A 27982-nucleotide genomic window follows, 5' to 3' on the forward strand; every position below is an offset into this window, starting at 1 on the left:
CTTCTTCTTCTTCTTCTTCTTCTTCTTCTTCTTCTTCTTTCTTCGTCATTATGACTGTGACTAAACAATACAACATTTCCAATACCGCCTCCCATTGACAATAATTAATATGGAAATGTCAATATTGTCCTTCGAGCTCGACGACGCCAGATTGCGCTCTCTTTTGAGATACGTGACCCTATGTATATAATAGTCGCTAGTAGCTACCATCAAACGGAGCGCAAAGGGCACTGTGTCGTGTGGGAACGGGACGGACAGAAACAGTCACTTGCCCAAAATTACAGGAAGTATATCTTTTTGATTTCACAAAAAAATATCCAGGCTGTCCACATTGTTCATGGCGTGGACATAGCAGGTGAACGGACTCTGCTGTAACAGTTCCTCTCAACGGAATGTGTTGACATTAATTAAATGCGATCCGTGTGTGTGTGTGTGTGTGTGTGTGTGTGTGTGTGTGTGTGTGTGTGTGTGTGTGTGTGTGTGTGTGTGTGTGTGTGTGTGTGTGTGTGTGTGTGTGTGTGTGTGTGTGTGTGTGTGTGTGTGTGTGTGTGTGTGTGTGTGTGTGTGTGTGTGTGTGTGTGCGTGCGTCTGTTTGTGCCGGCGGCGTGAGATATTTTGAAATTCAGAACCGGAAAAGCAATAGTCTGTAGAGACCAAGCTTGACCGCTACTAGTAAGGACGACAGAGCGATTCTGTTTTGGTCCAAGCCGAAGCCGCTCACCAAAATGACGGCCAAGAAGTCTGGCTCACGACTGGAGACCGAGATTGAGCGGTGCCGTTCAGAGGGGCAATGGGATAAAATACCGGAGTTAGTTCGACAGCTCTCAGCTAAATTGATTTCAAACGGTAAACTCTATGTTTATTCCGTCAAACGTATACGGGGCCTTCATATCTATCGGAATCCTTAGGACTTCCTGAATCCGAAAAACATACGTGGAGTAATTCCACATCTCAACGTTCCTACTCGTGCTTGAATCATGAAAACAAAAAAAGACAGTAACATATGGAACATAAATCATGGCAAACCGACGCACATTTACTGCCCGATGCAGCAGACGCCCCGCCACTTCAATTTAATTGAGAATGTATTATCTTCAAATCAGTATGTGTATTTAATGTTATTTTCACTCGAATATATTATACGCCGCTTTCTACTTCGGAAGCAAAAACATATTTGAAACTTGATTGGCACGCATGTTCACTGTCAAATTTGCGTCTATCGAAATTATCTCTTACACATAAAACGCATAAAATAAGTTATTTACGGTGACCTGAAAACGTCAAAACATCTTTATGGTTTATTCTCAAATAATATTGATGTATAAAGGCAGGGGCGACGTTAAATCGAGGCGAGGAGGTCCACTAGCCCCGTTAGGTATGTGTATACCTTTCTTTTAAGATTCTTCAGGGTTTTAGTTTACATTTTAAATATTTAAGTATATGTATTGGTGAATCCCAATGGTAGGAAAAAAACCCTGGAGCTCTGCCTTTCTTAAAGTACGCTTTTATTTAATCAATAACTACGAGTGTTGGTCACCGCCTGGGATCAGCAATAGCATTACAGTACTTGTCATAATTAAGTTTGGTATGTTATGTGTATACGTGCATACAAACAGGGAGGTGCTCTCATGCACATCTCGGTTAATCTTAGTCCACAGCGATTTTTTTTCGATTCAAGTTGTTTTGTTGCACCCGACTGAATGTTCTTAAACCAATTACATAAATTAATTATACCAGAGGTGCAAGAATTATCCTCAACTCACCAGTGATTAAATTAGTTGGTAATTATTTTGGGAACAGGTTACCCGTCTACTTTTATCATTTAAATGATCCGATTGATTTTTTTTGTGCTGAATCAAAATAAAACAAAATAAAAATATAATATTTTTTGACATGAAACAATTCTAGTTTTTGACCCAATACATGGAAATTGAAACGTTTTTAAAAATTAGATTAATTGATATTTTACCAAAATAGTCAACAGATTTGTTTATTATTTACATTTTTTTTACTTCAAGATGGCGCCACAAGAGTGGCTGCTTTTTCAGCAGCTCCTGTATTTTGTGTTTCTACTTCTTTCTATCATTTCCTCTTCCTTTCATAACTTTGCTGCAGTGAAATGTGAATTTCTCCACTGCGAGACGAATAAAGGTACATCCAATCCAATCCATACCCGGTACTCCTTATTTGCATCAAGGAACCATATGTTTCTTCTTCTTCTTTTCCTTTCGGCTTTTCCCTTCAAGGGGTCGCAACAGAAAACCAGTGTCCTCCATCTTTAGAGGTTTGATCCGAATGTTTGTTTTGGCCAAGCTTTTACGTCGGATGCCCTTCCTGACACAACCCTCTGTATTTATCCAGGCTTGGGACCGGCACAAGAAGACTTTGTCCTTTTGTGGCTACAGAACAACCAACTCGCTCAGTAAAAGGCTCCCAAAAACAAAATGGTCATCGCCACAGCAACATTCAAAAAAAGCAAAAAACTTTACTCACCATTTGATGACAATGCTCTCTGTGACCATTAATTAATTTTGAATAGATTGAAGATGTGTCAGATTGATTGAATATGTCATGAATTTTACCATAATTCAACCTAATCAAGCAGAGTTGTGGTCACTTGCCACTGATGATAAACTTTTTTTTCTACCAAACAAATAGTATTTTCATGTGTACAGATGACCTCGGAGAACTCTTGTTGGGGGAATGCAAGCTTCTGACATACATGAAGGAGAATCCAATCAAACAGGGTGCGAGTCCAAGAGGCCCGCGACCAAAACTGGTGGAGGTCAGGAAGCACCTCACTGCTGCTCTGGACAGAGGAAACCTCAAGGTAACAATTCATGACGACATGGGATACAAATGACCTATATACACCGAAGATTTTGGTGTCAGGTGGTTGGTTCTTTTTGTTGATAAGTGTTAAAATATTCTTTGCGTCCAGTTTCCTACTGTTTGAACCATTTAATGTTGATTTTATGTTCTGCTTTGTAGGCTGATTACCTCCAGGAAGCAAGTCTACTCATGGCCAAACTTAGTTATGTTGAGGCAGAATACACAGACGCTTTAGGTAACATCCTGCAAACATTCAGAATAATTTATCACGTTATGTACATTTTAATGAAAAATGCCCTTGGCTCTAAAATAATAGTTACTGATTTGCAGGTCACTATAACAGGGTGAATCTGGATGACATGCAGCTGGTGGGTGCTCCAGTGTATAGACTTTCTATGATCGCAGAAGCCTATGCTACGAAAGGTACACACGAATACATTAGTTTACTAAATACATTAGTTTTTTAACTTGCTGTGGCCTAAAGGGCTTGTGGAAAGCACTATAATTTGCACCGACCTCAGAGAAGAATCCAAACCGTCTTTATTGGGCACGTATGTTAAACACGGAATTTGTCGCCAGTAGTTGGTTTCACTCATGGACTACTAGAACAAACAAAAGGTGATAGAACAATAATAGTTCAGGGAAAGTGCACATAGTAATTTAAAAAAAAATATAACTTTTACTGTGAGTTTTATTAGGTAGTGCACATTGCCACATTTGGGTGAATGACATCTTTGGGGAGAGATCTGTGTCAAAATTATGCACGATTAACACACGCTTATTAATGTTGTTTGTGCACTTTTCATGACAAACCTTTTGTAAATATTGAATTGACAATGCATTATGTATGCATATATGTATGATGTGCACATTTGTTTTTGAGATACAAGTCACTCTGTTTCACAATACAGTGATACCTCAGCTTACGAACTTAATTGGTTACCAGAAAGTGTGTGTAAGGTGAAAAGTTTGTCTGCCAAACATTTATTTCCGATAAGAAACCATTAAAAATGAGAATAATCCGTTCCCGGGTCCCCATTAAACATAATTTTTGAGTACATAAGCCTTAAAACTACACAAAATATACCTTATTTTATGCATAATAAATGTGCTATCGTATTGTAATTAAAAACAAACAAACTGTACTGTATAATAAAGTTGTTTTATTTACCTTTGTGGTGGTCGTTGATGAAGTTGCCTCTTGATGATATCCGAGTGACGTTGCCATGCTTTCTCGGCAATAATACCCTCACTCACAATGTCCCACAATATCACATTTTCTTTTGTGTCCTGTTCGGCTTAACACTAGCCTGTGGCGGGGTCTTTTACGGTCCCATAATAGCAAAAGTACTCCACTTGATAACAAACCACATCTCCACTCATAGGAAAACTAGTCCGCCAGCCACGGTGGCCCTGTTCGACCGTGTGGTTTGGTGTTCATCTGCCAAAAACTAGACCGTCAGCCACCGTGGCGCTGTGTGGTTTGGTTCGTCCGCCGAAAACTAGTTCATATGCCAAGATTATATTATAGCGAATTTAATGTTCATAAGGCGAAATGTTCGTGAGAAAGCATTTGTAAGCTGAGGTTTCACTGTAATTGTTTTATCCCCCCCCCCCCGTTTTTTCATGTTATTTTTTTCACGGTGATGTCTCTTTCCCTCAGGCTTGTGTCTAGAAGAAATCCCAGCCGCCTCTCCACTGCTGTCCAATAAGAACGGCGGGTCACCAGCCTCCAATCGAAACACAACTGAGCGAGAGCAAGAAATCATCACATGCTATGAAAAATCAGGAGACATTGCTTTGCTGTACTTGCAGGAGGCTGAGAAGGTGTGTGCTTGTGCACTGCGTTCAGGTGTTTTGCACTTGGCGGGCAAGGTTTTGTCACGCTAATTAGGATAGCAGTTTGGCCTATGTAGTCGTGCTTTTCGGAAATTAAAAACAAATTTCTATCTGAGAACAAAATGATTCGATTAAAAATATTGTGGAAAGCTGCATGACAATGGGAAATTCCATCAACCTCTTCGAACTACATATGTGTTGCTTTTGGAGTGATGACTGTACATTTATTTATGTATTTGTTTGTTTGTTTGTTTATTTGTTTTTTCTTTTTTTCCTCAGGCATTGTCAGCTGGAATTCAGAATCGCAGCCCAAAGCCTAGCCCAACTTCCCAGGACCAAGAACTGGGTTACTTCCTTGAGACAGGCCTACAAAGAGCCCATGTCATTCACTTTAAGAACGGGTAAGACGGCACCTGCTGCTCCATCGCCGCATGCATGCTGACAAATAATGACTGATGCCAACAACAGTTGCATTTCTTTTAAAACTCAAACAGCAACATAATTATCTTAGGATGCAGTAAATTACCTTTAAGAATATAGACCACAACCCAGTGTCAATGTTGATGCTATTTTATGCCAATTAATATACGTAATGGCCAAAATATTTTATGTCTTTCTTTACTTGGTGCACCAGTATATGGAAGATCTTTCACTGAAATTATATAATTAATGCTAAAATATTAAAATGTCTATTTAATTCATGTGTATGGTCTGCCATCCATTTGCTCAGCACTGGACTGCTCAGCACATCGATACTGGGTACACTTTTAAATGACATTGTTATTGATCGATTGAATCAATCTAATTAAATAATGCATTTAATGCATAAGGCGGCATCATACGCTGAAACATGTCAGGTAATTGAACACCTAAAAAACACTGTCAGAAAAGAATCTGTTGTAAATTAAATAATGCATTTGCTTTTGATCCTTGCCAAACTTGTGTGGACCAAAGCGCTTTTGTTCTTGAATACTCGCTGAGATTCTGCATACTTGGTGCAGAAAATTATTGCAACCCCCGCCCAAAAAAAAAAAAAAAAAAATAGTGAAGAGATTTGTTAATGTTGAACAGCTAAAATGAACGCTGTTGGTCTGATATGCATTTTTAAAAATGGCTCAGTTCAGCAGAAAGTGAATGATGACTGAATGTCCCATCTTGAATACTGGTGCAAGAAAAGATTTTGCGTTTGTGTGATTCATTTACAAATTACTCCATTGTGGAACAATGACAAGCTTTCTTATTCTTCTCATTATTATATTTTCCTCTACATTCACACACAAACAGGCATCGGATCGGTGTGATTAAAAAAAAAAACATTTAAATGATTTATTTTCTGATATTGGTTCATATGCATGTCTCTTCATCATGCATAGAAACCTGACGCGAGGTGTTGGGCGATTTCGAGAAATTCTTCGAGCTGTTGAGACCAGGACGACACAAAATCTGCGCATGGTATGGAGCAAGATGGAAGGTTGGCTTTTGTTAGGTGATAGACTTTGTTCAAGCTTCCTGATGAACTCTCCATCACTTGTTTTTTTTCTCAAGTGCTTGAGAAATACATTACAGTCAGGTTAAAAAAGAATTGGAAAAAGTGAGAGAAACTTTGACTGATATTGGGTGCCAGAAAATAAGCATATTTGTGTGTCTCGATGCGTGTGTGCGCGTGTGTGTGTTTAGACCATAGCAAGACAGCTTGCAGAGATCTTGCTCCGAGGAATGTGTGAACAGAGTTATTGGTCTCCTGTGGAAGACCCGCCCACCGTTTCACCGCTGGACGATCCCACGCGACAAGGACACGTCCAAAGCAAGAAATACAGCTTAAGCCGACGCCCACGCGTGTACTCGGGAGAGAAGTAAGCCAGCGTGTTTTTTGTGCTGAGAGAAAAGAGTGGAAAAATAGCAGCTGTTTAAAATAATCATACCAATCTTGCAATGTCCTCATTGTGCTCATTTTTCTGTTCTCCTTTTCCTTTCACCCCTTTAATTTCCACCTTTCGGAATGTATTTTCTATTTCTCTCCCTCAGTCTTTTCTGTCCCCAGGAGAACACAGAAGAAGCATTATTGCTGCTCCTCATTAGTGAGTCCATGGTAAGACGTGTGCTAATGACATACACGGGCTCCAAAGTAAGACATTCTCAGCATAACACTACAATTTTTTCTACGTGTGTGTATTTCAGGCTAACCGTGATGCTGTCCTAAGCAGAATTCCAGAACACAATAATGATCGAATCATTAGTCTACAGTCCGCCTCTGTGGTGTACGACCTGCTGACTATCGCTTTAGGCAGGAGAGGGCAGTATGAGATGCTATCAGAGGCAAGTCACATTCAGTCCTCAATCTACTGTATACGCTGGTAGTCCTGATTGCTGAATGAAAAAGCCACAATCGGCGACTGTTCAAACATCCACAAAATGTCAATAAGACACAACTGTGAAATATTTAATGATATAGAAAATTGAACTAGCGGGGTTAGAGGGTTTAGAAATACGACTAGAACTTCTGTTTCTGGAATCACTTCTTCCAACTCTTACAAGAGGATTCCACTCCTCTCAACGTGGAAGAAGAGCGGCTTGAGTCTAAATCCCTCACAGATGACCAAGATTTCCACATTATCGCAAACAGAGAGGCCCCGGCCGCGTGAACTCATTTCGACCGCTTGTAACTGGGATCTTAATCTTTTGGTCACTCCCCGCAGCGCATGCCCATGGGGTAAGGGGAGCAACATCGAGCAAAATGTAGTAAAATTACAATTTTTCTAACTGTTTATTGCGGATCAACAGTATGTAGGAGAAACCATTCTCCCCAAAGTGAAATGATATTTATTTACTACAATGTTGTAAAAAATATTTGTTACCTGCAATCAAATACACAGAAAAGTGATACAGTATGTCAAGAAATTTATGAGTAATGGGAACTATTTTGACACCCTTCTCACATTCCCTATCTTCACCTTTTTTTTACCTATTCTTGTGCCCAAATATTATTCATGGTATATTATTACCTCATTCAATGCCATTCCCAAATTTATTCGGGAATTAAAAAGTATGACATGGAGCGCCATTCCCGAATTTGTTCCAGTTTTGCTTTTTCTTGTGGGGCTGCCAATAAAGCGCTGGTCAGACCTCTGGCAATGTATTTCCCTTCCACAAGGGGGCAGCATTTGCCCTTTGTCCATGTTAGGGCTTTGTTACAGCTTCAGCTGTTGTTAAAGCGTGATATAAACCAATATGTGTGTATTGTGTCGTATTGTATTTTGTACAACCACCCCCATTTCAAGCTCAGATAACTCCAGACCCATATGACTTCTTCTTCTTTTCCTTTCGGCTTTTCCCTTGACGGGGTCGCCACAGCAGATCAGTGGCCTCCATCTATAGAGGTTTTATCCGCATGATTGTTTTGGCCACGCTTTTACGTCGGATGCCCTTCCTGACACAACCCTCTGTATTTATCCGGGCTTGGGACCGGCACAAGAAGACTTATGTCCCTTTGTGGCTACAGAACAAGCAACTCGCTTAGAGAGAACTAAGGTTTTTTTTCACGCTGAATTTAATGATTATGTAGTCCTAAAACTCAATATTCTGCGGGTCCTGGTGTTAGGGCAATTTGCTATACGAACACATTTCTAATATCTTTGCTATTTCCTTACACATCGTTTTATTTTCTCGGACTTCCTGTCATCATGTCACATTCTGTCTTGTCTTTACATGACGTCACATCCTGTCCGTCTTTATAAAACCTCTCCCAACAAGCCCATCCTCTCTCTTCCCTCTTGGTTCTTCTCCCCTGCCTGCCCCTCGGGGTGGGAGGTTTCAAGATTAAAGAATCTTTTTGTTTTTACTTTTGATTCCTGGTTCATTAATAACGACCCTAAAACCTGGAATTTGAGTGAAAATGACAAAAACCCTGACATATTTTTGTACATCGTCTGGCAGTGAATGAGTTAATTTTTGTCATGTCATGGGTCGCTGTAAAATGGATGGTGGGCCGCAAATGGCCTCTGGGCCATGGTTTGGAGACCATCAGTATATTTATTTCGCGTCCTCATACGACAAATTTGTTTCCCATGGCCTCACCAAATTACTTTGATCCTCGCCTAACTGATCGCCAACTCTCCATCCCACTTGGTCTGGCAGTGCTTCACAGCTCCCTCCGCGGTCCCGGCATCGAGATGATAGCTTCATCTCGATGCCGTCCTCCATCAGGTTTGGGGATTGCCACCACAACAGGCACTGACCATCGGACCTAATGGAAAAGTCAACCACACAATCCATCAATGAAAAGTTCGCTGATGAATGACAGATGAGAAGCCAAACGTCCTACATCTTCAAAGAAGTACAGATGACAGCTAAAGAAACCTTTTCACTGATGGACCACTCCTGTATGACTGAGAGCTTACACAGACACACAATCCATCGGTTTTCCAATCCACTTTATCCTCACATGGGTCGCAGGGGGGTTGTTGGAGCCTATCCCAGCTATCTCCGGGCAGTCGGCGGGGGACACCCTTAACCTCTTGTCAGTCAATCGCAGGGAACGCACAGAGGAAAAACAATCAATGCCATGCTCATATCGAGGGACAATTTAGAGTGCTCAATCCCCATCGCTTGTTGCAAAGTACTATTTGCCTCAAGTACACGGTGCGGTAGTAAATAGTCAATGAGTGAATGGAGCCTGTGTCAGCCACATGAAAATTAGCTGCAATATGTAAAGCCCACTACATTGTCAATTGCACCATCAAAATGTCTCCTTGTATTTTTTTCGTCTAGTGTTTGGAGCGAGCCATGAAGTTTGCTTTTGAGGAGTTCCACTTATGGTACCAGCTTGCGCTATCTTTAATGGCTGCTGGGAAATCCGCTCGCGCAGTTAAAGTTTTGAAGGAGTGTATCCGTCTAAAGCCAGATGACCCCACCATTCCGCTGCTGGCTGTCAAACTGTGCATTGGACCCCTGCACTGGGTAACAGCTCAACTCAAAAGCCAAGCCAAAAATCCTGAAGTGTCTCCCTTTGAAATCACATGTGTTTTTTTCCCCCTCATTAAATTCATCCTAGCTCGATGAGGGTGAGTGCTTTGCCAAAATGGTGATCGACATGGGGGAGAAAGCAGCCGAGTTTCGAGCCAAAGGCCACCTGGCCATTGGACTGGTTTATAGCCTTAAAGCCACAGATGGTAAGTCTGTGTGTGTGCTCACATGTCCTGTAAGTATGAGACTTTGGGCCTCATTTTGTATTTTTTTATCACTTCCTAATGAACTCATTGCACGCGCACACACACACACGCACGCACACACACACACACACACACACACACACACACACACACACACACACACACACACACACACACACACACACACACACACACACACATATATACATAAAAGTGCTGAAATCTTCCATGGGCACATTTGACATGCAAATCTGTGATTTATCATTATGTTTGCACTTGACTGTTTGTGTATTTTGTGAACAAATGTGGAATCTCCAAAGACCATGCCGATGCACAAATAATGATCAGCTTTCTCCACCCCCAAAAATGTCCAACCCAAACATACGTGACCTATTGAAAATACAGCCATCTAATAGTTATCGTCAAAACAAAATCCTTTTGACGGTCACTTACAATTGTGATTTTGCTAATAAGTTTATTGATGTCCTAAAGAACCACGCGATAAGACCACTTGTGATTACTTTTTTTTTTGTGTTTGTCTGGATCAACTACAGTACTAGACGGTCACGCTCCAAATCTTGCACACTTGATAACCAGATGACAAATAGTCATCAAAAAGATCAAAGGCACACGCATAAATGACCGGCAATACTTATATTTTCATTAACATATATAATATATATTTTCATTAACAGTGATACCTCCCTCAGCTCACGAAATTTTCGCTTCACGAACATTAAATGCACGAGCATTTAGTCTTGGGTAACGAACTAGTTTTCGGTGGACAAACAAAACCACACAGCGCCACGGTAGCTGGCAGACTACTTTTCGGCGCCACCTTTCTTTGAGTGCAGACGTGGTTTGTTATCGAGTGGAGTAGTTTTGCGATGATCCCTGTATATTCATTACAATCTTGCGCCGTGTTTATTAATCTCTTTTTTCAACGCATGTTTTGTGTGCAGCGTTCTCTTGTCGAACTTTGAATTCAATCAACAATGAATTATGGTTCATATCATTCTTCTGTGTTGTCTTGCATTTATCATGTTTTCCGCCAATACAAATATTTGGAAAGGGGATAAAAATTGAAAGATTCGATGATATTGTGTTCCACACTATAAACCTTTAGCATTTGCTGAAATAAAAAAATAGCTTTTTATGGGCAAATCGGTGCGGGGTCATGGAAATTGTAGTGCCAGTATCACAAGTGATTACGTCGAATCAATACGGATACATTAACCTATGCATCTTGGTGTGAAGAAAATTGGCCACGTGGCCACACGTGTCTGATGGTCATTTTGCTCATCCACTTAACTTGTGCGCACAGAAAGGAACAATTCTAGACATTTATCGGTAAATAAGACCCATATTTTTATTTTGGAATGCAACTGACTACTTTTCTTTCTCATCTGTCCATTTCTCCATAGCATCGTTGCGAAGCACACAAGAAGAGTATCAAAGAAAAGCCTTGGGAGCCTTCCAGAGGTGTCTTTTTTTCCCACTTATTTTCTACCTGTGACCTTTTTCTATCCTGACTCTGAATTTGAACAACACTATTGGATTCTTGTAACAATCTAGACATGTTTTTGAATGACGCTTCCTCTTTGTTGACAGAGCTCAGAGTTTGTCTCCAACAGACCATCTCGCCGTATTCTACCTTGCACTGCAGCTTGCTGTGTCCAGACAGGTAACTGCACCTGTTTAAAATAACCATCCACATACCATTGGCCTTTAACATAGGAATGTGAGTAAGTCCATTTTTCTCTAATATAGAGAAAAACTCTCTCACTCTCTCCCTCTCTGTGTCTCTCTGTCGCTTGATGTCTCTCTCTTTCTCTGTCTGTGTGTGTGTGTGCGTGTGTCTGCATGCATAGATTCCTGAGGCACTCGGCTACGTTCGTCAAGCCTTGCAGCTTCAAGGGGATGATGTTCACTCCCTTCACCTGCTGGCCCTGCTTCTCTCTGCACAGAAACACTACCAGGATGGTCTCAACATTATAGAAATGGCTCTATCTGAGTATCCAGAGAACTTCAAGTGAGATACGCACACACACAAGGTGCATCCCATTCAAGCTAAAATCTGAGCTTGTGTTTCTGAATGTGCTGGACACCCTTTAGCTTGCTCTATACCAAAGTCAAGTTGGAGAGCATGTGCAGAGGATCAGAAGAAGCTTTGCTTACCTGCAAACACATGCTGCAGATCTGGAAAAGCTTTTACAACCTTACCAATCCCAGGTATGCACATACGGCTCCATAATATTGACTGGTTCAATGTTGTAGTCAAATTGAACACTTAGTGTGTGTTTGTGTGGTTTGTTGTGGCAGTGATTCAGGGCGTGGTAGCAGTTTGTTGGATAGGGCTGTAGCTGACAGACGACAGTTAAATGCAATGACTCTGCCAGACTTCAGTGACCCAGATACAGGTACGTATACACACACACACACACACACACACGCACACACGCGCACGCACACACACACACACACAAAAGGTTTGATGGTTTTGATTTTTAATGTATTATTTTCTATGTTTTTTTGTAAACTTAAACATTATTACCTCGTAATCGAAATTGTTTCTACAGATTTGAAGTTGCCTCCTCGAGATTGTACGTTTCAGGTCCTTCTGCAAATGTTCATAAGGCTTTAGATCACTGTTTATAGAAGGAAATAAGACATTGTACCCTCATTAAAACACAGAGAGGACTTTGCTTTGCTACTACAGACAGTGTTTTGAATTTGTGCTAGGTTAAATTACAGTGCATACAGGAACACAGCACATCTTTTTCCACTTTTAGTGTCTTATGCCTTATGTCCTTATGTCTAACTTCATTCCAACATAGAATAAATTTCCCTCTCATAAAATTCTTCACAGAAAACGAGAACAATATTTTTTTTGTACATTAATGAACAATAAACAATTACAAAATCACAAACACAATTAGGGCGGCCCGGTAGTCGAGTGGTTAGCACACCGGCTTCACAGTGCCCGAAGAGCCCGAAGACAGCTGAGATAGGCTCCAGCAACCCCCGCGACCCTAATGAGGAATAAGCGGTACGGAAAATGAGATGAGACAAATACAATTAGGGAATCACTTATACATTTGATACATTAATTAGAGTACACCTGTGGTAAATTCAAAGACAGGATTGTCTCAAGGCACACATTTGGAGAAAATGTGGACAAAATGCCTGTCCCCAGATGGAGAGGTCAAGTTGAGAGTTACGGACATTGTTCCAATGAGAAAGAATTACACAGGCAAATTTCATTAATCTTTTTAGAAGAAGAATGTTTCTGTTGTTCCACAAAATAGCAATGCCTGTATGTCATTAACTTTTACTAAACCTTCATGACAAACTTGAATTCCAGTGAAGGTAGGGCATGTAAAATCTCAAATAAAAACTGACTTTTATAGAATGCAAATACTTCTGAAGTTTAATTCAGTTTACCGTAACACCTGAAGAGGCATATGCGTATAATATTTAAAACTGATTAGCATGATATGTATTTATTTATATTTTGGGGGGTAAATATTCTCTTATTTTGAATTTGATACCTAAAACACTTTCCAAAAAAAACTGGGACAGGGGACTAAAGAAAAGGCTGGCAAAAAGTCTGAATAAAAAATTAAACACAAGTACATGGTTGCTACATTTCACGGGTAAACCGGTTAATTGGCAACAGAGAAGTGTCTGAAAACCAACCATGAATACCTGTGACCTTTGATTTCCTAAGGTGGCATCGTTGTGGAATCAGTCTTGCCGCGACACTGAGGGACGCTTTAAAAAGCAATTTTCAGACAACGCTCATCCTCCGTCATGATTCATGAGGGTCTTACAATAAATATGGTGAAATTTTCAGGATATGGACTTGTAATACACACAGAAGTTTACATTAAAAAAAGAAAAAATATCAACATGGTCTCCTAGCAGTCACGCAATTTTCCCATCTGTGCACAAGCTTCCATCTTCCCTCAGCGTTAAAATCTTTGAACTGATGTCTCAGCCAATCGCTCACAACATTGAAAGTGATAAGAGACTATGTGAATAAGAAAGAAAAGAAAAAGTGAGCTTCTGTCTCTATTAGAAGTCTGTATACCGGAAAATGCACCTGATTCATTGAATGACTTTTGTACAAAGGTTCAAACTCGACCCTGCAAAGCAAGCAATAGAAATTGGAAAAGTGTGTTGTGGTCTGACGAGTTTCAAAACTGTTTTGGGAAATCACGGACATCGCTTGCTCAAGGTCGAAGAGGACACAGATAATCCAGAATGTGCAGAGTGCAAATCCAGACATCCTCCCATTAAAAGGCATTATTACCCTGCAATGTAGAGTAACTCAATTTGGATGTTGAACAAGATTGAGAATTAATTCAACCAGCAAAACATTTACAATGGGTGTCCTCAGTTGCCATATTGGGGGTTGTTCATAGGAAAAGTGATGCAACACATTGAGAAACACTTTTGGGGGAATGTGTTGAAGGCATCAAATTCAAGATAAATAAATATTTCCAGCAACACCAACAACAAAAGTTTCTCTTTGGACATTAGATATCTTGTCTTGTGCTTTAGTAATCTTAATATATAGGTCAACTGATTATTTCTATTATGCACAACATCCTAACTTCATGAGCATTGTGTTTTAGTTTGACAACAGAGATTTACCAACAATTAAACCTATGTGTATATTTTTTATGTTTTTAATTTCTGTCTTGATTGACAATTATTTTGTTTCTTTTCCTTGAGGAATTGCGTCCATTGGTTTATTTGTTTGACTTTTTCTGTTTTAGCCTCAGGTTCTTCTTCCTCGCACACAGGTTCAGAACCAGTCTCCCCCTGCACCGTATCCACGCTCTCCTCCCCACAGTCCCCGCCTCCCTCTCCATTTTTCACCTTTCAGCCTCCTCCTCCACCCCAAAAATCGTGCTCCTTGCCTCCTCCTCCTCCCATGGTGACCACTAAAGCCAGGACTCGCTCCTTTTCCAACCACGTCGCTCTCCGTCAGCTTTGCTCCAACTGTAATGTGCCACTCGCTTCACTTGAGCTTTCAAGCATGGTGTGGACTGTGATGCCTCCAAAAGAGCACATTACATTTGAGCTTAGATTATCACACATTGTCAAAATTGTCTCTCCAGTGCTGCGTGCAGTTTTGTTCAAATACAAAAATAGGAGAGTTTAGTACTTCACGACTAATAGCAAACAGCAAAATTCTTGAAACAGTACTGACAGAAAATGAACGTGCCCAAAAGCTGAAGCAACAAGATAGTCTTATAAAACAAGAACTAGGAAGGTGGTAGGCGGTAGACAATCACTCCCTGCTGTATATACGTTCTGTTTCCTCTCTTGGTTAGTGTCAGTTGACCACTCCCTTCATTTTTCTTCACCTTCTAAAGCCATCCATTCAAAAATACTGTAGGAGGCAATTAGAGTAAGGATGGCACACTCATCTATATGCGCGAGCAAATCTGCCTCCAGCCTAAAACATGATTAGTTGACGGCACATTGTCAATATCATCGTGGACTTGTAAAGTTGACAAATTGAGTTGTCTGTATAACGCCAACAGCATTCCCTTGGATCTTTCCAATGCAAAAGCTGCTTAACATTCCAATGTTGATTCAAGAAGAATTAGCAAACACATCAGAACCATAACAGAGTGAGACTCACTGGTCAAGGATTACTGCAAGTTCACAGTTGGACAGAATGAGATACAGTAAAGTCTCGTTATATCGATATTCAAGGGAGTCCGAAAAAATGTCGATATAACCGGGACTATCGCTATATCCGACCCTGTTTGCATGTAATTTTCTCTGTGCGTGCATAGAAATAGTATCGACATAACCGGGACTATCGATATATCCGATATCGATTTAACGAGACTTTACTGTATATGTACCGTATATTCTGCATGAGAAGGCGCTCAGGATTATAAGGTATGAAAGGCCTATATTAAAATGGTTTTCATGTGCACTGCATTATAAAGCACATGGAATGGAAGTTACAATTGTTGTTGCAGTTGCAGTATCTATCCACTAAATCAGTGATTTTCAACCACTGTGCCGCGGCACACTTGTGTGATCGTCAAGTGTGTCGTGAGAAACTATCCAATGCCCCTTTTTCAAATTTAAAATTTTACAAACGTATATTAATCATTTTCTGCCAATATTATGTCATTGTCCGGTGTCCGTGCTTAAAAGGCTGGGAGTGCAATTTAATATTCGTCCGTGTGGCAACACATCACCGATTGCCTCGTTCCTGCGAGATGGTTAGTGGTGTGCCGCCAAAGCGTGGGTTGGATCCAATCCAATCCAACCCACGCTGTCTTATCATGTGGTTTATTATTATACATCTCTACTTCGCGGATTTTTGTCTATCGCCGGTGCTCCTGGTCCCCATTAAAACCGAAAAGTGAGGGATCACTGCATAACATAAAAACCTGAAACAAATTTATGAGCTCGATGCAGCCATTACGAAACCAATATAATACGACAACAACTGGCTGAGAAGATGCACAGCCAATCCACATGAGATATTGTGCTGTCATTGGGACGTTAGCGCTGGGAACCAACCTAGCTACAGCCATGTACAAAACCTCTGATTCATTCAGCATTTTTTTTTAATTCTGAATGTTTTTCCCCCCCTAAAAATCTGCGATACATGGAAACCGCAATAAATGAGGGATGACTGTATTTGCTTCCTGTTCGTAATCACCACTGGATAGCACCAGAACAATAACAGGGAGTCACCTCAACATTGCTTTTAGTTGTGCCTTATAGCATGGAAAATACGATTGCTTTTAGGAGCGCCATATAGCATGGAAAATACGTATCTGTACCCACCAATAAACACTTTGAGAGGTGGCGGTGGTGTTCCTGACTGGGTTATTCAACAAGATCTTAGATGGTGAACAGATGCCTGAAGAATGGAGACGAAGTGTACTCGTGCCCATTTTTAAGAACAAAGGAAATGTGCAGAATTGTACTAACTACAGAGGAATAAAGTTGATTAGCCATACAATGAAACTCTGGGAAAGAGTAGTTGAAGCAAGACTAAGAGCAGAAGTGAACATTTGTGAGCAGCAGTATGGCTTCATGCCAAAAAGAGTATGACAGATGCAGTGTTTGCTTTGAGAATGCTGATAGAGAAGTACAGAGAAGGTCAGAAGGAATTGCATTGTGTCTTTGTAGATCTGGAGAATGCGTACGACAGGGTGCTCAGTGAAGAGCTGTGGTATTGCATGAGGAAGTCTGGAGTGACAGAAAAGTGTGTCAGAGCGGTGCAAGACATGTATCATGACTGTAAGACAGTTGTGAGGTGTGCTGTCGGTGTGACGGAGGAATTCAAGGTGGAGCTGGGACTCCACCAGTGGTCAGCTCTGAGCCCCTTCTTGTTTGCTATGGTGATGGACAGGCTGACAGACGATGTTAGACAAGAATCTCCTTGGACCATGATGTTTGCAGATGACATTGTGATCTGTAGCGAGAACGGGAAGGAGGTGGTGGAGAAACTAGAGATGTGGAGATATGCCCTGGAAAGGAGAGAAATGAAGATCAGTCGCAGCAAGACTGAATATATGTGTGTGAATGAGAGGGATCCAAGTGCAAGAGTGATGCTACAGGGAGAAGAGATAAAGAAGGTGGAGGATTTTAAGTACTTGGGGTCAACTGTCCAGAGCAATGGGGAGTGTGGAAAAGAGGTGAAGAAGCGTGTCCAGGCAGGCTGGAGCGGCTGGAGAAAAATGTCAGGTGTGATGTGTGATAGAAGGGTTTCAGCTAGGATGAAAGGAAAAGTGTATAAAACAGTGGTGAGACCAGCCATGATGTTTGGACTGGAGACAGTGCCACTGAAGAAAAGACAGGAAGCAGAGCTGGAGGTAGCAGAGCTGAAGATGTTGAGGTTTTCTTTGGGAGTGACCAGCTTGGATAGAATCAGGAATGAGTACATTAGAGGGACAACTCACATTCGAGGTTTTGGAGACAAAGTCGGAGAGGCCAGACTGAGATGGTTTGGACATGTCCAGAGGAGAGAGAGTGACTATATCGGGAGAAGGATGCTGAGCCTTGAACTGCCAGGCAGGAGACCGAGAGGAAGACCAAAGAGGAGGTTAATGGATGTGGTCAAAGAGGACATGACGGTAGCTGGTGTGAGAGAAGAGAATGCACAAAACAGGGATAGATGGAGGACATTGATTCGCTGTGGCGACCCCTGAAGGGAAAAGCCGAAAGGAAAAGAAGAAGAATATTCGAAAATACATCTGGTATGCTGTAGTTGAAATAAAATGGGAAAAAATAGGACCCTTGAGAGGAAAAGGCATAGCGGAAAATTAATGAGTGGATGGATAGATAAAATGGTTTAATATCTAAATTATTGGAGCTGGGAACATCCCAACTTGGAATCAATAGCTTCTACACATACCACGTGGCCCCTCACAAATAATGCAGTGAGAATTATTGTAATTTCATTCATTGGTTCGAGAAAAAAAAAAGTTTTTTAGTCCCCTACTAGTGAAAATTGTCATTGTAATTCTGGTGTACCTCGCAGTAATGATCATGCCGGCTTGTTTAATTGACACTTTTTGTCACCTCATGAGCACAACATCATGAGCCAACATGGAGCACTGGATTCAACCGTTTGCCATACATACTATGTCTTTATTTAAGTATTCTAAACGTGAAGCCCCCAAACCCAAATACGCTCCAATAAGGGACTGACCGCTTATTTAAACCTCACAGTGATACTCAGTGTTGAAAATAATTAACCACATTTCAAGTCATGGCGCTTCAAGTATTTTGTGAAGTTTTGAGCATTTCTCTCTTATCCCGTTTTGACAGATTTTTTTTTATTCAGATAAAATGTCAGGCCTCCGGTGCAATGTTTTTTTATCGGGAAATAAGAGTATAGGTACCTGTATTAAATGAACAAAAAAAACACTTGATGCATTTTTTTTTTTCTTTAGCTCCACAATGATTTGTCTGTCTTTTATGTCGTTTCTCTTCTTTAATCATTAACAACTGCATTTCTTTTTTTTCCCTCCATTCCTTTTTTTTTTTTTTTTTTTTTTTTTTTTTTTTTTTTCCCAAGGCGGCCTTCAGGACGCTAAAATGCTTGGTTTTTCCTCCATGTTTTCTGTTTGTAAGTAGCCAAGTAACCTCCATCTGACCTTACGTTTTCCATTTATTGCTTTCTTCCCATCCTTTGTTGTAGCGACCACATTTAGTTTTTTTCTTCCTGGTAAGATTGTCATTCTTGTCCACATGGTGACTTTATCAGGTACACTTTGTAAATGCACAGTTGTCTGCAGCGTTATTTTCATGGCATCATTCTCCAGAGATGCCAATCTTTTTTGAGTGGTTCATACAAACGAGAATGGATGATTCGGTTCTCGGCAACCAAATTCGGACCCCAACAATATCAATGTTGTCATGAGACTTGAGTGACAATGGAATTTATCTCCCAACAGTAATCTCTTCTGCTTCAAGGTTGGACTGAAGCATGAGTAACAAATTGTTTGAGATTATTTACTTAAAACTTGCACGCTGTCGGTTTAGTCGCCTGGCCACGCTTCTGTGGTATGAGTAAGTTCCCGTCAATTTTGGCCAAAGTCCCAATCTGCTAAACATAGTATGTATTTTGAATGCACTAAGCTTTAATAATAAGATTGGCTGATTATACTTATGGGGAGCAGCTCAACTTGTGTACCAAATAAAGTGGCTGTTGTGTCCACATCACAGCGAGAGTGTGCAGATTCAGTAACAGTACAGTAGTTGTATTTGTTTTAAAGGAATACAGTGATGTCTTTATTTTTATTAAAAAAAATACAAAAAGAAGCATCCAATTACTGCATGTTTTAATATACTGTAATTGTTCAATGTCATTACAATTTTTGTTTTCGTTCATACTTGTATGGTGAGCACTTGGGAATGGTTTTTAAGACTTAATTTTTCTAATTTTCTTAGATTGTGAAGAAAGATGGATTCAGATCTCAGTGGAGAATCTGTCTGTTTCAGAAAAATGTCACTCTTCATGATACTAATTCAAATTCTACACAATGAACCAAATGAAAAATGACCATTTTTAAAATTTGATTACTGATTATATTTAATAATCAACAATCCAGTTTGTTGAAAGAATATATTAGAAGAAAAACATTTGCCTTAACCCCTCCAAAAATTGTTGGCCTCTAACCAAATACCCAATATGCTTTCTGCCCTCTATTTAAATACATTACACTAAACCAAAATTATACTTTTTTTCCCCTGGGTCAGTGTATTCCTTTAATTAATTTATCAGCTTTTGAATGTGTTGTGTTAGCTGCAAATATTTACATGTAAGTATGTGTGACAAGTGTCACTGTTTAGAAATGCAAAGGATGAAATGGAAAATACATATGCAAACCTCAATTCATCACAAACTAAAGTACACATATCCCCAGAATAGGACAATCTTAAATTAGCCTCAAGCGTCTTTTTGTAAACAACTATTACACAAGTAAAAAATTACACACAAATGTAATGCAACTTGAAAACCTGACAGGAGAGCGTCATCCTCACTCAGTGTCACTTGTCAAAGGGTGTAAAACCGATGGACTTGCCAACACAAAAGCAGTAGTTGCGCTAAAGATTGCTTAGTGCCTTAGTCAATATTGATCAGTCACCCGTTAACAGGGCTACTGGTGACCAGCTCAAACTGGCAATATTGAAGAAGTTGGTAAAGCTGGAGAAAAGTCCACCAGCGTAGTCTTTTCTGCTTATCTAGCTTAGCTACCTCTCTATTTGCTCTCTAGCTGGCTTGCTATCATCTAGGTAGCTATTTTCTATCTATTAGCTAGCGAGCTAGCTTTTTATCTACTTGAGTTACTTTCGGGTTGAGTGAACGCTGGCGCGTGTGGCTGCCGCTGCTCACTCACAGAAAAACTGAGCCTGTGACTGTAAAGTGACCTTGAGAGTTTTGAAATTAAGTTTATGAATTAAATGTATTATTATTGAGCGTAATTCTGTTAATTTGCTTCTCATAATACTGTTCTCCTATCACAGTTATCCTCTCCTAAAAATCCCCAGCAAAACTGTGAGATAGAATTGTGTTTTTAAAATGCCACTGAATCGTTTGTTTATAATGGTTATTCGTTCAGGTTGGCTGTGCGCCGGCGGCTACATTGTGTGCCTGAAGCAATCTCACCAGCTGTAACAAAAAAGCACTTGTTTCACTTACTAATGGCTGTTCAATATGATTTGGTGTGGCTGCATGAGGGGGTGCAGAAATTAGCTCACTAAACACTGAGGTGTGTTGCAGTTTGTGCAATTGAGTGTACTGCACTGATTAAAAGGATGTAAATTCGCAAATAGGAAACTGTGTGCCATGGTGGGCTTATTGTAACAAACAATGTCACTTTTCCCCACTTATGTTTTTAAAACATTAGCAGTTTGCTTTAGTTGGAATTCTGAGTAAAACCATGGCACATAGCGATTTCATTCAATTCCCTCCTTCTTCATTTTAAAACGGATATCTTGTCATAATAATATGCACCTGACTCCTTTCAGGTTCTGTGCATGCTACGTCCATAGCGGCAAGTCGTGTGGAGCAGGCATTGTCTGAGGTGGCTTCCTCCTTGCAGAGTAGTGCCCCTAAGCACGGTCCCCTGCACCCCTGGTTGACTCTGGCTCAAATCTGGCTGCATGCAGGTACTTAATGCTTATTGGAGATTCTTACTAGGTTTTCAAGACTTTCTATGGTTTTAAAAATGTGCGGGGTCGGGGGCACATACTGTACATACACACGCATGCCATAATGAAACAAAAACAAATAAAAATAATCATCCAAGACAGGACTGAATTTGAATGTTAGACTCACTGCTTGCAGTTTAGCAATCTTTTTTTTTTTCCTTCCGATCGTTGACTCCAACAGCTGAGGTTTATATCGGCATGTCAAAGCCCGCTGAGGCGTCAGCCTGCACTCAAGAAGCCGCCAACCTCTTTCCCACATCACATAACGTCCTGTTTATGAGGGGGCAGATTGCAGAGCTGAGAGGCAACATAGACGAGGCGAAGCGCTGGTATGAAGAAGCGCTGTCCATCAACCCCACGCATGTCAAAACCATGCAGAGACTGGTAATATGTTTATACACACACACACACACACACACACACACACACACACACACACACACACACACACACACACACACACACACACACACACACACACACACTCACTCACTCAATTTTTTGCCAAAAGTGTTGATTTAATTCACCTGCATCAAATTTGGTCTGGAACATAACTGAGCTTCTACTTTTAAGGTAATTAAAGTTTCTTTCAAAGACCATCTCATTCAGAGGGATAGAGCTGTACACATTCCGAGAACTCCCCGCCAGGTCTTTTTCATAATTAGAATCCGCCAACTAAGATTTATTACGTTGCTCAAAGATGCGTTGGGATTTCTGAAAGACTGCTGAGAACAAAACCATAAACCTTCTAGCTGCTGTGAGCCCCTATGTTACAAATGCTGCCATACTTTTTAGTTTCATCCAAGTCAGGCATTTTATTGAACACAAGGACAACAAACAATCATGCAGATAGATGATGAAAGAGTCCACTCCCAGCTTAATTTGAAAATGGCATTAAACACTTTTCTTTCCCATGTTTGTTGCAGATTTGTTCTCTAGTTACTCTGGCTTCCTCCCACAAAAACAAGCATGTCAGACTAATTGAGGACCTTTCACTTCTTGTAGGCTAATCGAAGCATGAATGCTTGTATACTTGAAAATGTTGTATCATGTGATCGTCCAATACCCATTTTTTGTCAACAACCATGATAAATATATAGTGATACCTCGGCTTATGAACTTAATCGGTTCCCAGAAAGTGTCTGGAAGGCGAAAAGTGTCTTCCAAACATTAATTTCCCATAGGAAACCATTAAAATGAGAATAATCCGTTTCCAGGTCCCCATAAAACATAATGTTCGACGAAATAAGCCTTAAAACTCCACAAAATATACCTTATTTTATGTATAATAAATGTCTATTGTATTGTAATTAAAGAAATAAACTGTACTGTATAATAGTCATTTTATTTACCTTTGTGATGGTCGTTGATGTAGTTGCCTCTTGATCATATCCGAGTGAAGTTGCCATGCTTTCTCGGCGATAATACCCTCACACACTGTCCCCTGCTAGCTGCTTTTCGTTAATCCAAATCAACAGAGGTTTTTCAACCTCTTCTATTGCCTGTAACCGTTACTTAGACAGCACAGAAACACCCTTAGCCACACGTAGCAATGGTCGACCTAGCATACTGGTACCGGGAGGCTAAGTGACACAAATGCACACCTCGTTCGTGTTTCTTGATGATCTTCTTCGTTTTTTTTTTTTTTTTTGTGTCCTCTTTGGCTGTACACTAGCCTGTGGTGGGGTCTTTTTCGGTCCCATAGTAAATGTATCCTTGATAACAAACCACGTATGCCACATATGCACTCAGAGAAAGGGTGTGTGGAAAAGTAGTCCGCCAGCCACGGTGGCGCTGTTCGGCCGTGTGGTTTGGTGTTCTTCCGCCGAAAACTAGTCCACCAGCCATTGTGTTTCCCGAAAACTAGTTCGTATGCCAACATTATATTCTCGCAAATTTGATGTTCGTGAGGCGAAGAGTTCGTTAGCTAAAGCGTTCGTAATCCGAGGTATCACTGTATTTCGTAAATGTTTGGGCATTGGCTCGTACATTTCCCACCGAGCTTTGTGGGAATGAGTTGACTGGCTTTTGATTGTCATAACAACCACAGCTTGCTCGGCTGTGTGTCCTCAATTGGTGCACCGATGTCTCCCTCTCAAACAAATATGTTTCACCTCAAATAAATGCCTTGGACAAAAAATTAGCAGCTCATGCCACTGGTTCTTATTATTTTGTGTTTATTTTTATTATAATGCCGTGTGTTACACTTGGGTCAGGTTAGGTATGCTATAGACTAAATATCCCCCATCTTAATGAATATAAAGAATGTGAAACAAAGTAAAAACCTCTAAGTGATTAGATAAACATGCCGAGCAAGAAATATGGTACGTAACAAGTATGCAAATTGATGAAAAGGTTTCTTCAGCCGTCATCTGTACTTCTTTGAAAGAAGTACAGATCTGTACTTCTTTCAAAGATGGACCACTCCTGTACGACTTAGAGCTTACGCAGAAATATGCAAATGGAACAAAGTCACAATGCAAATTTTCTGCCATCCACAGGGTCTTATTCTCCACCAGCTGCAACGCGACAGTCTGTCGGAAAAAGTCCTGAGGGATGCTGTGCAGGTCAACAGGTAGGTGTCTGCATGTTGGTGTCCAGGGAGGCTTGCTCTCCAATGGGATAATGGTCAAGCCCAGCCACTAACATCTGTCTGTTTGTTTGACTATGAGAGGCATACATGACGTAGTGGCGTCAAAAGCCGTTTTAGCATGGTCTACCCAATTCAATGGGCCATATTCTTAGTCAGATTCTGTCCGATCTGAGTCAGTCATTCTGCCACTGGCGATGCCCGTTTGGCTTGTTTTGTGTCAGATGAGGCAGGTGCAGGGATGCATCTGGGAAATTAAAAAAGAGGACCAGTTGGCCCCCTTACGTCTGAAAAGGGGGCCACATTCTAAAATTGATGGGACCCAATTCAACCTGATTTCCGAAGTATGTAAAACTGTTTGAAATAAACCAAAATACATTAATTGGAGCATATTTCTAAATTGTAAATGAAAATCCATTATTTAAGTAAAATCTATGTTTCTAATATATCAACAATTTTAATTCAAGTCAAACCATTTATTCATACATAAAATAAACATTTTAAATGTACTTTAGTCACTACACTATCCTGTGCTATTTTGATATTGTACGGTATTATTATTATTACGGAGAAGACATAGGGAACAAACTTAGCACAATATTTCTTATGTTTACTCAAACAAATTGCTTTGAAGATTTCCAATATAACGCAACTGCTCTGACATCATTGCATTAGCAACTCCATTCGAATCATTAACAGCAGTTTGCTGCAACGACTCGTCACTAGCCTCCGGTGACTTCTTTGACTGTTTCTTAAAAAGCGAGAATATGTTTGTTTGCTGCCTCTTTTTAATGTCTTTTAGAATTGTACTCATGTTCTAACTCTCCATACTTCAACCATCACCACCACCATGTTCGATGTAAATAATGCAATGCACCATGGGTAAATAAATATTCAATTTCCAGCGGATTGCTGAAAAGTCTGAAATATCTTCTACCATGATTGAAATGCACCAAACCCAATGCAGTGATTTTGGCTAGATATCATTCAAATAATCAGCCGCCTCATGCAAAAGGTGGAAGTAGATCTGGTTTCAGCCTTTCTCATTTCAAAAATGATATAAATATCCAAGTCACCCTCCTCCCCCACCAGCTGCTTATGAGAGTAATTGAGCACGGGGGAAAAAAAGTAAAGAAGCTGGCGTATCACTCAATCGCATCTGATGGGTGAAAGGGAAGGCCCCGTCAGGGACTTGACATCATACTACAGTTAGACGACACACCAAAAACGGGTACTCAGGATATTCATCACATTTTCAGTCTTGTTCCATTTCTTCATCAATCCCTTAGTTGAGTTTCCTGTGCAATTTCAGTTCATGTCCAAATTGTATGGCCATTCGGTTCAAATTTTGAGGGCACCGCTCTCCACCGTTCTCCACATTGATATGTCATTTTGTCTCCCATCTTACTTACTTACTTATCTCATCTTCTCATCTTTGTATTCAGTACGGCTCATGATGTCTGGAACAGCCTTGGTGAGGTGTTGCAGGCTCAAGGGAACTCCGCCGCTGCCACCGAGTGTTTCCTCACCGCTTTGGAGCTGGAGGCCAGCAGTCCCATCCTACCCTTCACCATCATTCCAAGAGCACTATAAACCATACACACACCGTGTAACGTACTGGAGCACAAACATGGACCAGCGAGAAGCTCACCAAACACACACAATATCTCTCTTTCACACACACACATACATATATTCTAGTCAAATGACCAGGTCTCCGCCTACCCATCATGCCTTGCATGATGGGTAGGCGGAGACTCCAATAATGCAGTTTTATCGTGTTTGTGGTTTGTTTCCAGTGCATTTTAACTCCTGACATTTCTGACACGAAGAAGACTTGAAATAGAGTTTAGGACATTCACACGTTCTACTTGAAAAAGTAACATCCGACTTACGACCGACTTCTGTTCTGACCAAACGGTCGTTAGTCGAAATGGTCGTAAGTTGAAATACATTCAAAATGTTGAATAGTGACTCTGAGGCTAAATGACTCGCAAACTCCTCCCTCTGTGCCATCACATGGTCGATTGCTGTGCGACAGTGAGATGCTGGCTGGCTGGCCAAAATTGTCGTACGCATTGCCGTCCTGCTAGCGCGTTGAGGTGCCAGGCGTAGAATTAGAATTTTTAAAATAGGGTCTAGAGGTCGTGGTCGTAAATACGGGCGGTCGTAAATCGAGCCGGTCGTAAGTCGGATGTTACCTGTAGGTGAAGCACTGGCAGCACACTTGTTTCTACGGCAGGCGATTTGATACATGGATCGACACACGCGCACGCATTCACCTGCTACTGGTTATTGTGAGTTCGCTTGAATGCCAAAATGCAGGCTTGCATTTACACGACACATTTTTCGTTTTTTTTTTTTTGTTTTTTTTTTGCAACACAAGTACCGTGTACCTTCCGGGAACAAGTGACTTAGCAGTGTTGGCATACGAACCATCAATCGCCCTATTTATGTATTTAATTTTTGTTTTTGCGGCCAAAATTAGCCGCAAACTCGGTTGCAAGTTGCGTTTTGCTCGAGGGGATAAACGGTTTAGAAAACGGATGCGGGAACGATTAAATATGCTTTCTTCAAATTGTTTATTCAAAACCCAGTTCGAATTTACTGTAAAACGAAACCGCAATCAAAATGTCAATCTGTGCAAATAAAACTTAGCATTACCTCGTAAAAGTCCACTGGCTGAATATTAACGCAATGCATAGAGCCCAATTGGGAATTTAGCTTGCATATATGTCACGTTCGTTCTCACTCGTCAATCATGACACATTTGGAGAAACAATCGAAGGCTCAGAGGCATTGTGTTGTTTAGACTCTGTGAAAAGGAAATAATCATCACAAAGTTAATGCTGCGTTCGTTCAAGGTGGGAAGTTGGAAATATCCGATTCGAATTGTCCCCATGCCGACCGCTAAACGATTCAGGTGAACGTAAACAACAAAGACGTCTTATTGTGTTGTGTCGTCAGAACACATTTTGACCTCGAGCAAACCTTCCCAAGTTCCTAAATGTATAGATGTGTGACGGGTGTCACAACAGTGACTGTCTTCATCCCCACGATGCTGCCGTCTTAATGAGACCAGACGCGTGGATGTGTCTTTTTATTTCTTTTATTTCTGCAACACAGTATGGCAGAAGGGATGGGTGAAGTCGCATGGGTTTCGTCTTGTGATTAACCTGAATCTCCTCGAGATTGTTCTCAAATGCAAAACATTGTAGATAACAAAACAGAATTAACAACGTGTGATCGTATGTGGTTATTTACAGAAAAAGACAATACAACACAAATTCACTGTTATTTACAAGATGTCCCTGAACGCATCATAGGCGGAGACTCGGCAGAACACGCGGTGCGCTTGTAATGGCTGGCGCACAGTTCAACCCGCCAGGGACACTCACGGGCAAATGAAACACGACACAAGAAACTAAATATTGTTCAATAAAAACGAAATGAAACAATTATTACCTGCAACACAGTAGGCAGAAGGGATGGGTGAAGTCGCATGGGTTTCGTCTTGTGATTAACTGCGCAATAGAAAAGCACTATGAAGCACATGTGCTCCAAAGTTCCACTCGACAAAACATTAAGTAAATAATGACACAAAAAGTAATCTGGACTCGAAATGAACAGGGGAACTAATTAGATAACACTAGACAGTACAAAAGGGGAAACAAAATAAGATATTGTCATGAAAATGCGCGTTAATAGAGACCAACAGAAAATTGCGACTCACCCTGAATCTCCTCGAGATTGTTCTAGAAACTATGGGCGGGACATAGTGCCACACTGTGCGCCGTTGCGTCACTTCCTTCATAATTTAATAATCTAAGTGCACAACTCC

The 27982-nt window shown here is 40.7% G+C and overlaps 1 protein-coding gene across 4 annotated transcripts; it reads left to right on the forward strand.

Moving 5' to 3' along the window:
• Positions 1-664: 664 nt before the first annotated feature.
• ttc7b (tetratricopeptide repeat domain 7B) lies at positions 665-26511 on the forward strand. 4 transcript variants are annotated; one of them, XM_089004855.1, is made up of 23 exons: positions 665-846; positions 2676-2830; positions 2992-3067; positions 3163-3255; positions 4496-4659; positions 4951-5072; positions 6045-6123; positions 6349-6524; positions 6697-6760; positions 6850-6987; positions 9439-9627; positions 9722-9839; positions 11264-11321; positions 11451-11523; positions 11711-11871; positions 11955-12071; positions 12162-12259; positions 14624-14851; positions 18913-18963; positions 21369-21509; positions 21733-21935; positions 24053-24126; positions 25587-26511. In XM_089004855.1, the coding sequence occupies exons 1-23, from the start codon at positions 726-728 to the stop codon at positions 25732-25734; spliced, it is 2847 nt and encodes a 948-aa protein (XP_088860981.1). In that variant the 5' UTR covers positions 665-725; the 3' UTR covers positions 25735-26511. The 4 variants fall into 4 exon arrangements, with proteins under 4 accessions (XP_088860981.1, XP_088860978.1, XP_088860980.1 ...); XM_089004852.1 differs by lacking the exon at positions 14624-14851; XM_089004853.1 differs by lacking the exons at positions 14624-14851; positions 18913-18963 and having other exon boundaries at positions 666-846.
• The last annotated feature ends 1471 nt before the right edge of the window (positions 26512-27982 follow it).

The sequence above is a fragment of the Hippocampus bargibanti genome, linkage group LG09, assembly GCF_051943395.1.
Source record: "Hippocampus bargibanti isolate YZ-2025 linkage group LG09, ASM5194339v1, whole genome shotgun sequence".
NCBI classification, from domain to species: domain Eukaryota; kingdom Metazoa; phylum Chordata; class Actinopteri; order Syngnathiformes; family Syngnathidae; genus Hippocampus; species Hippocampus bargibanti.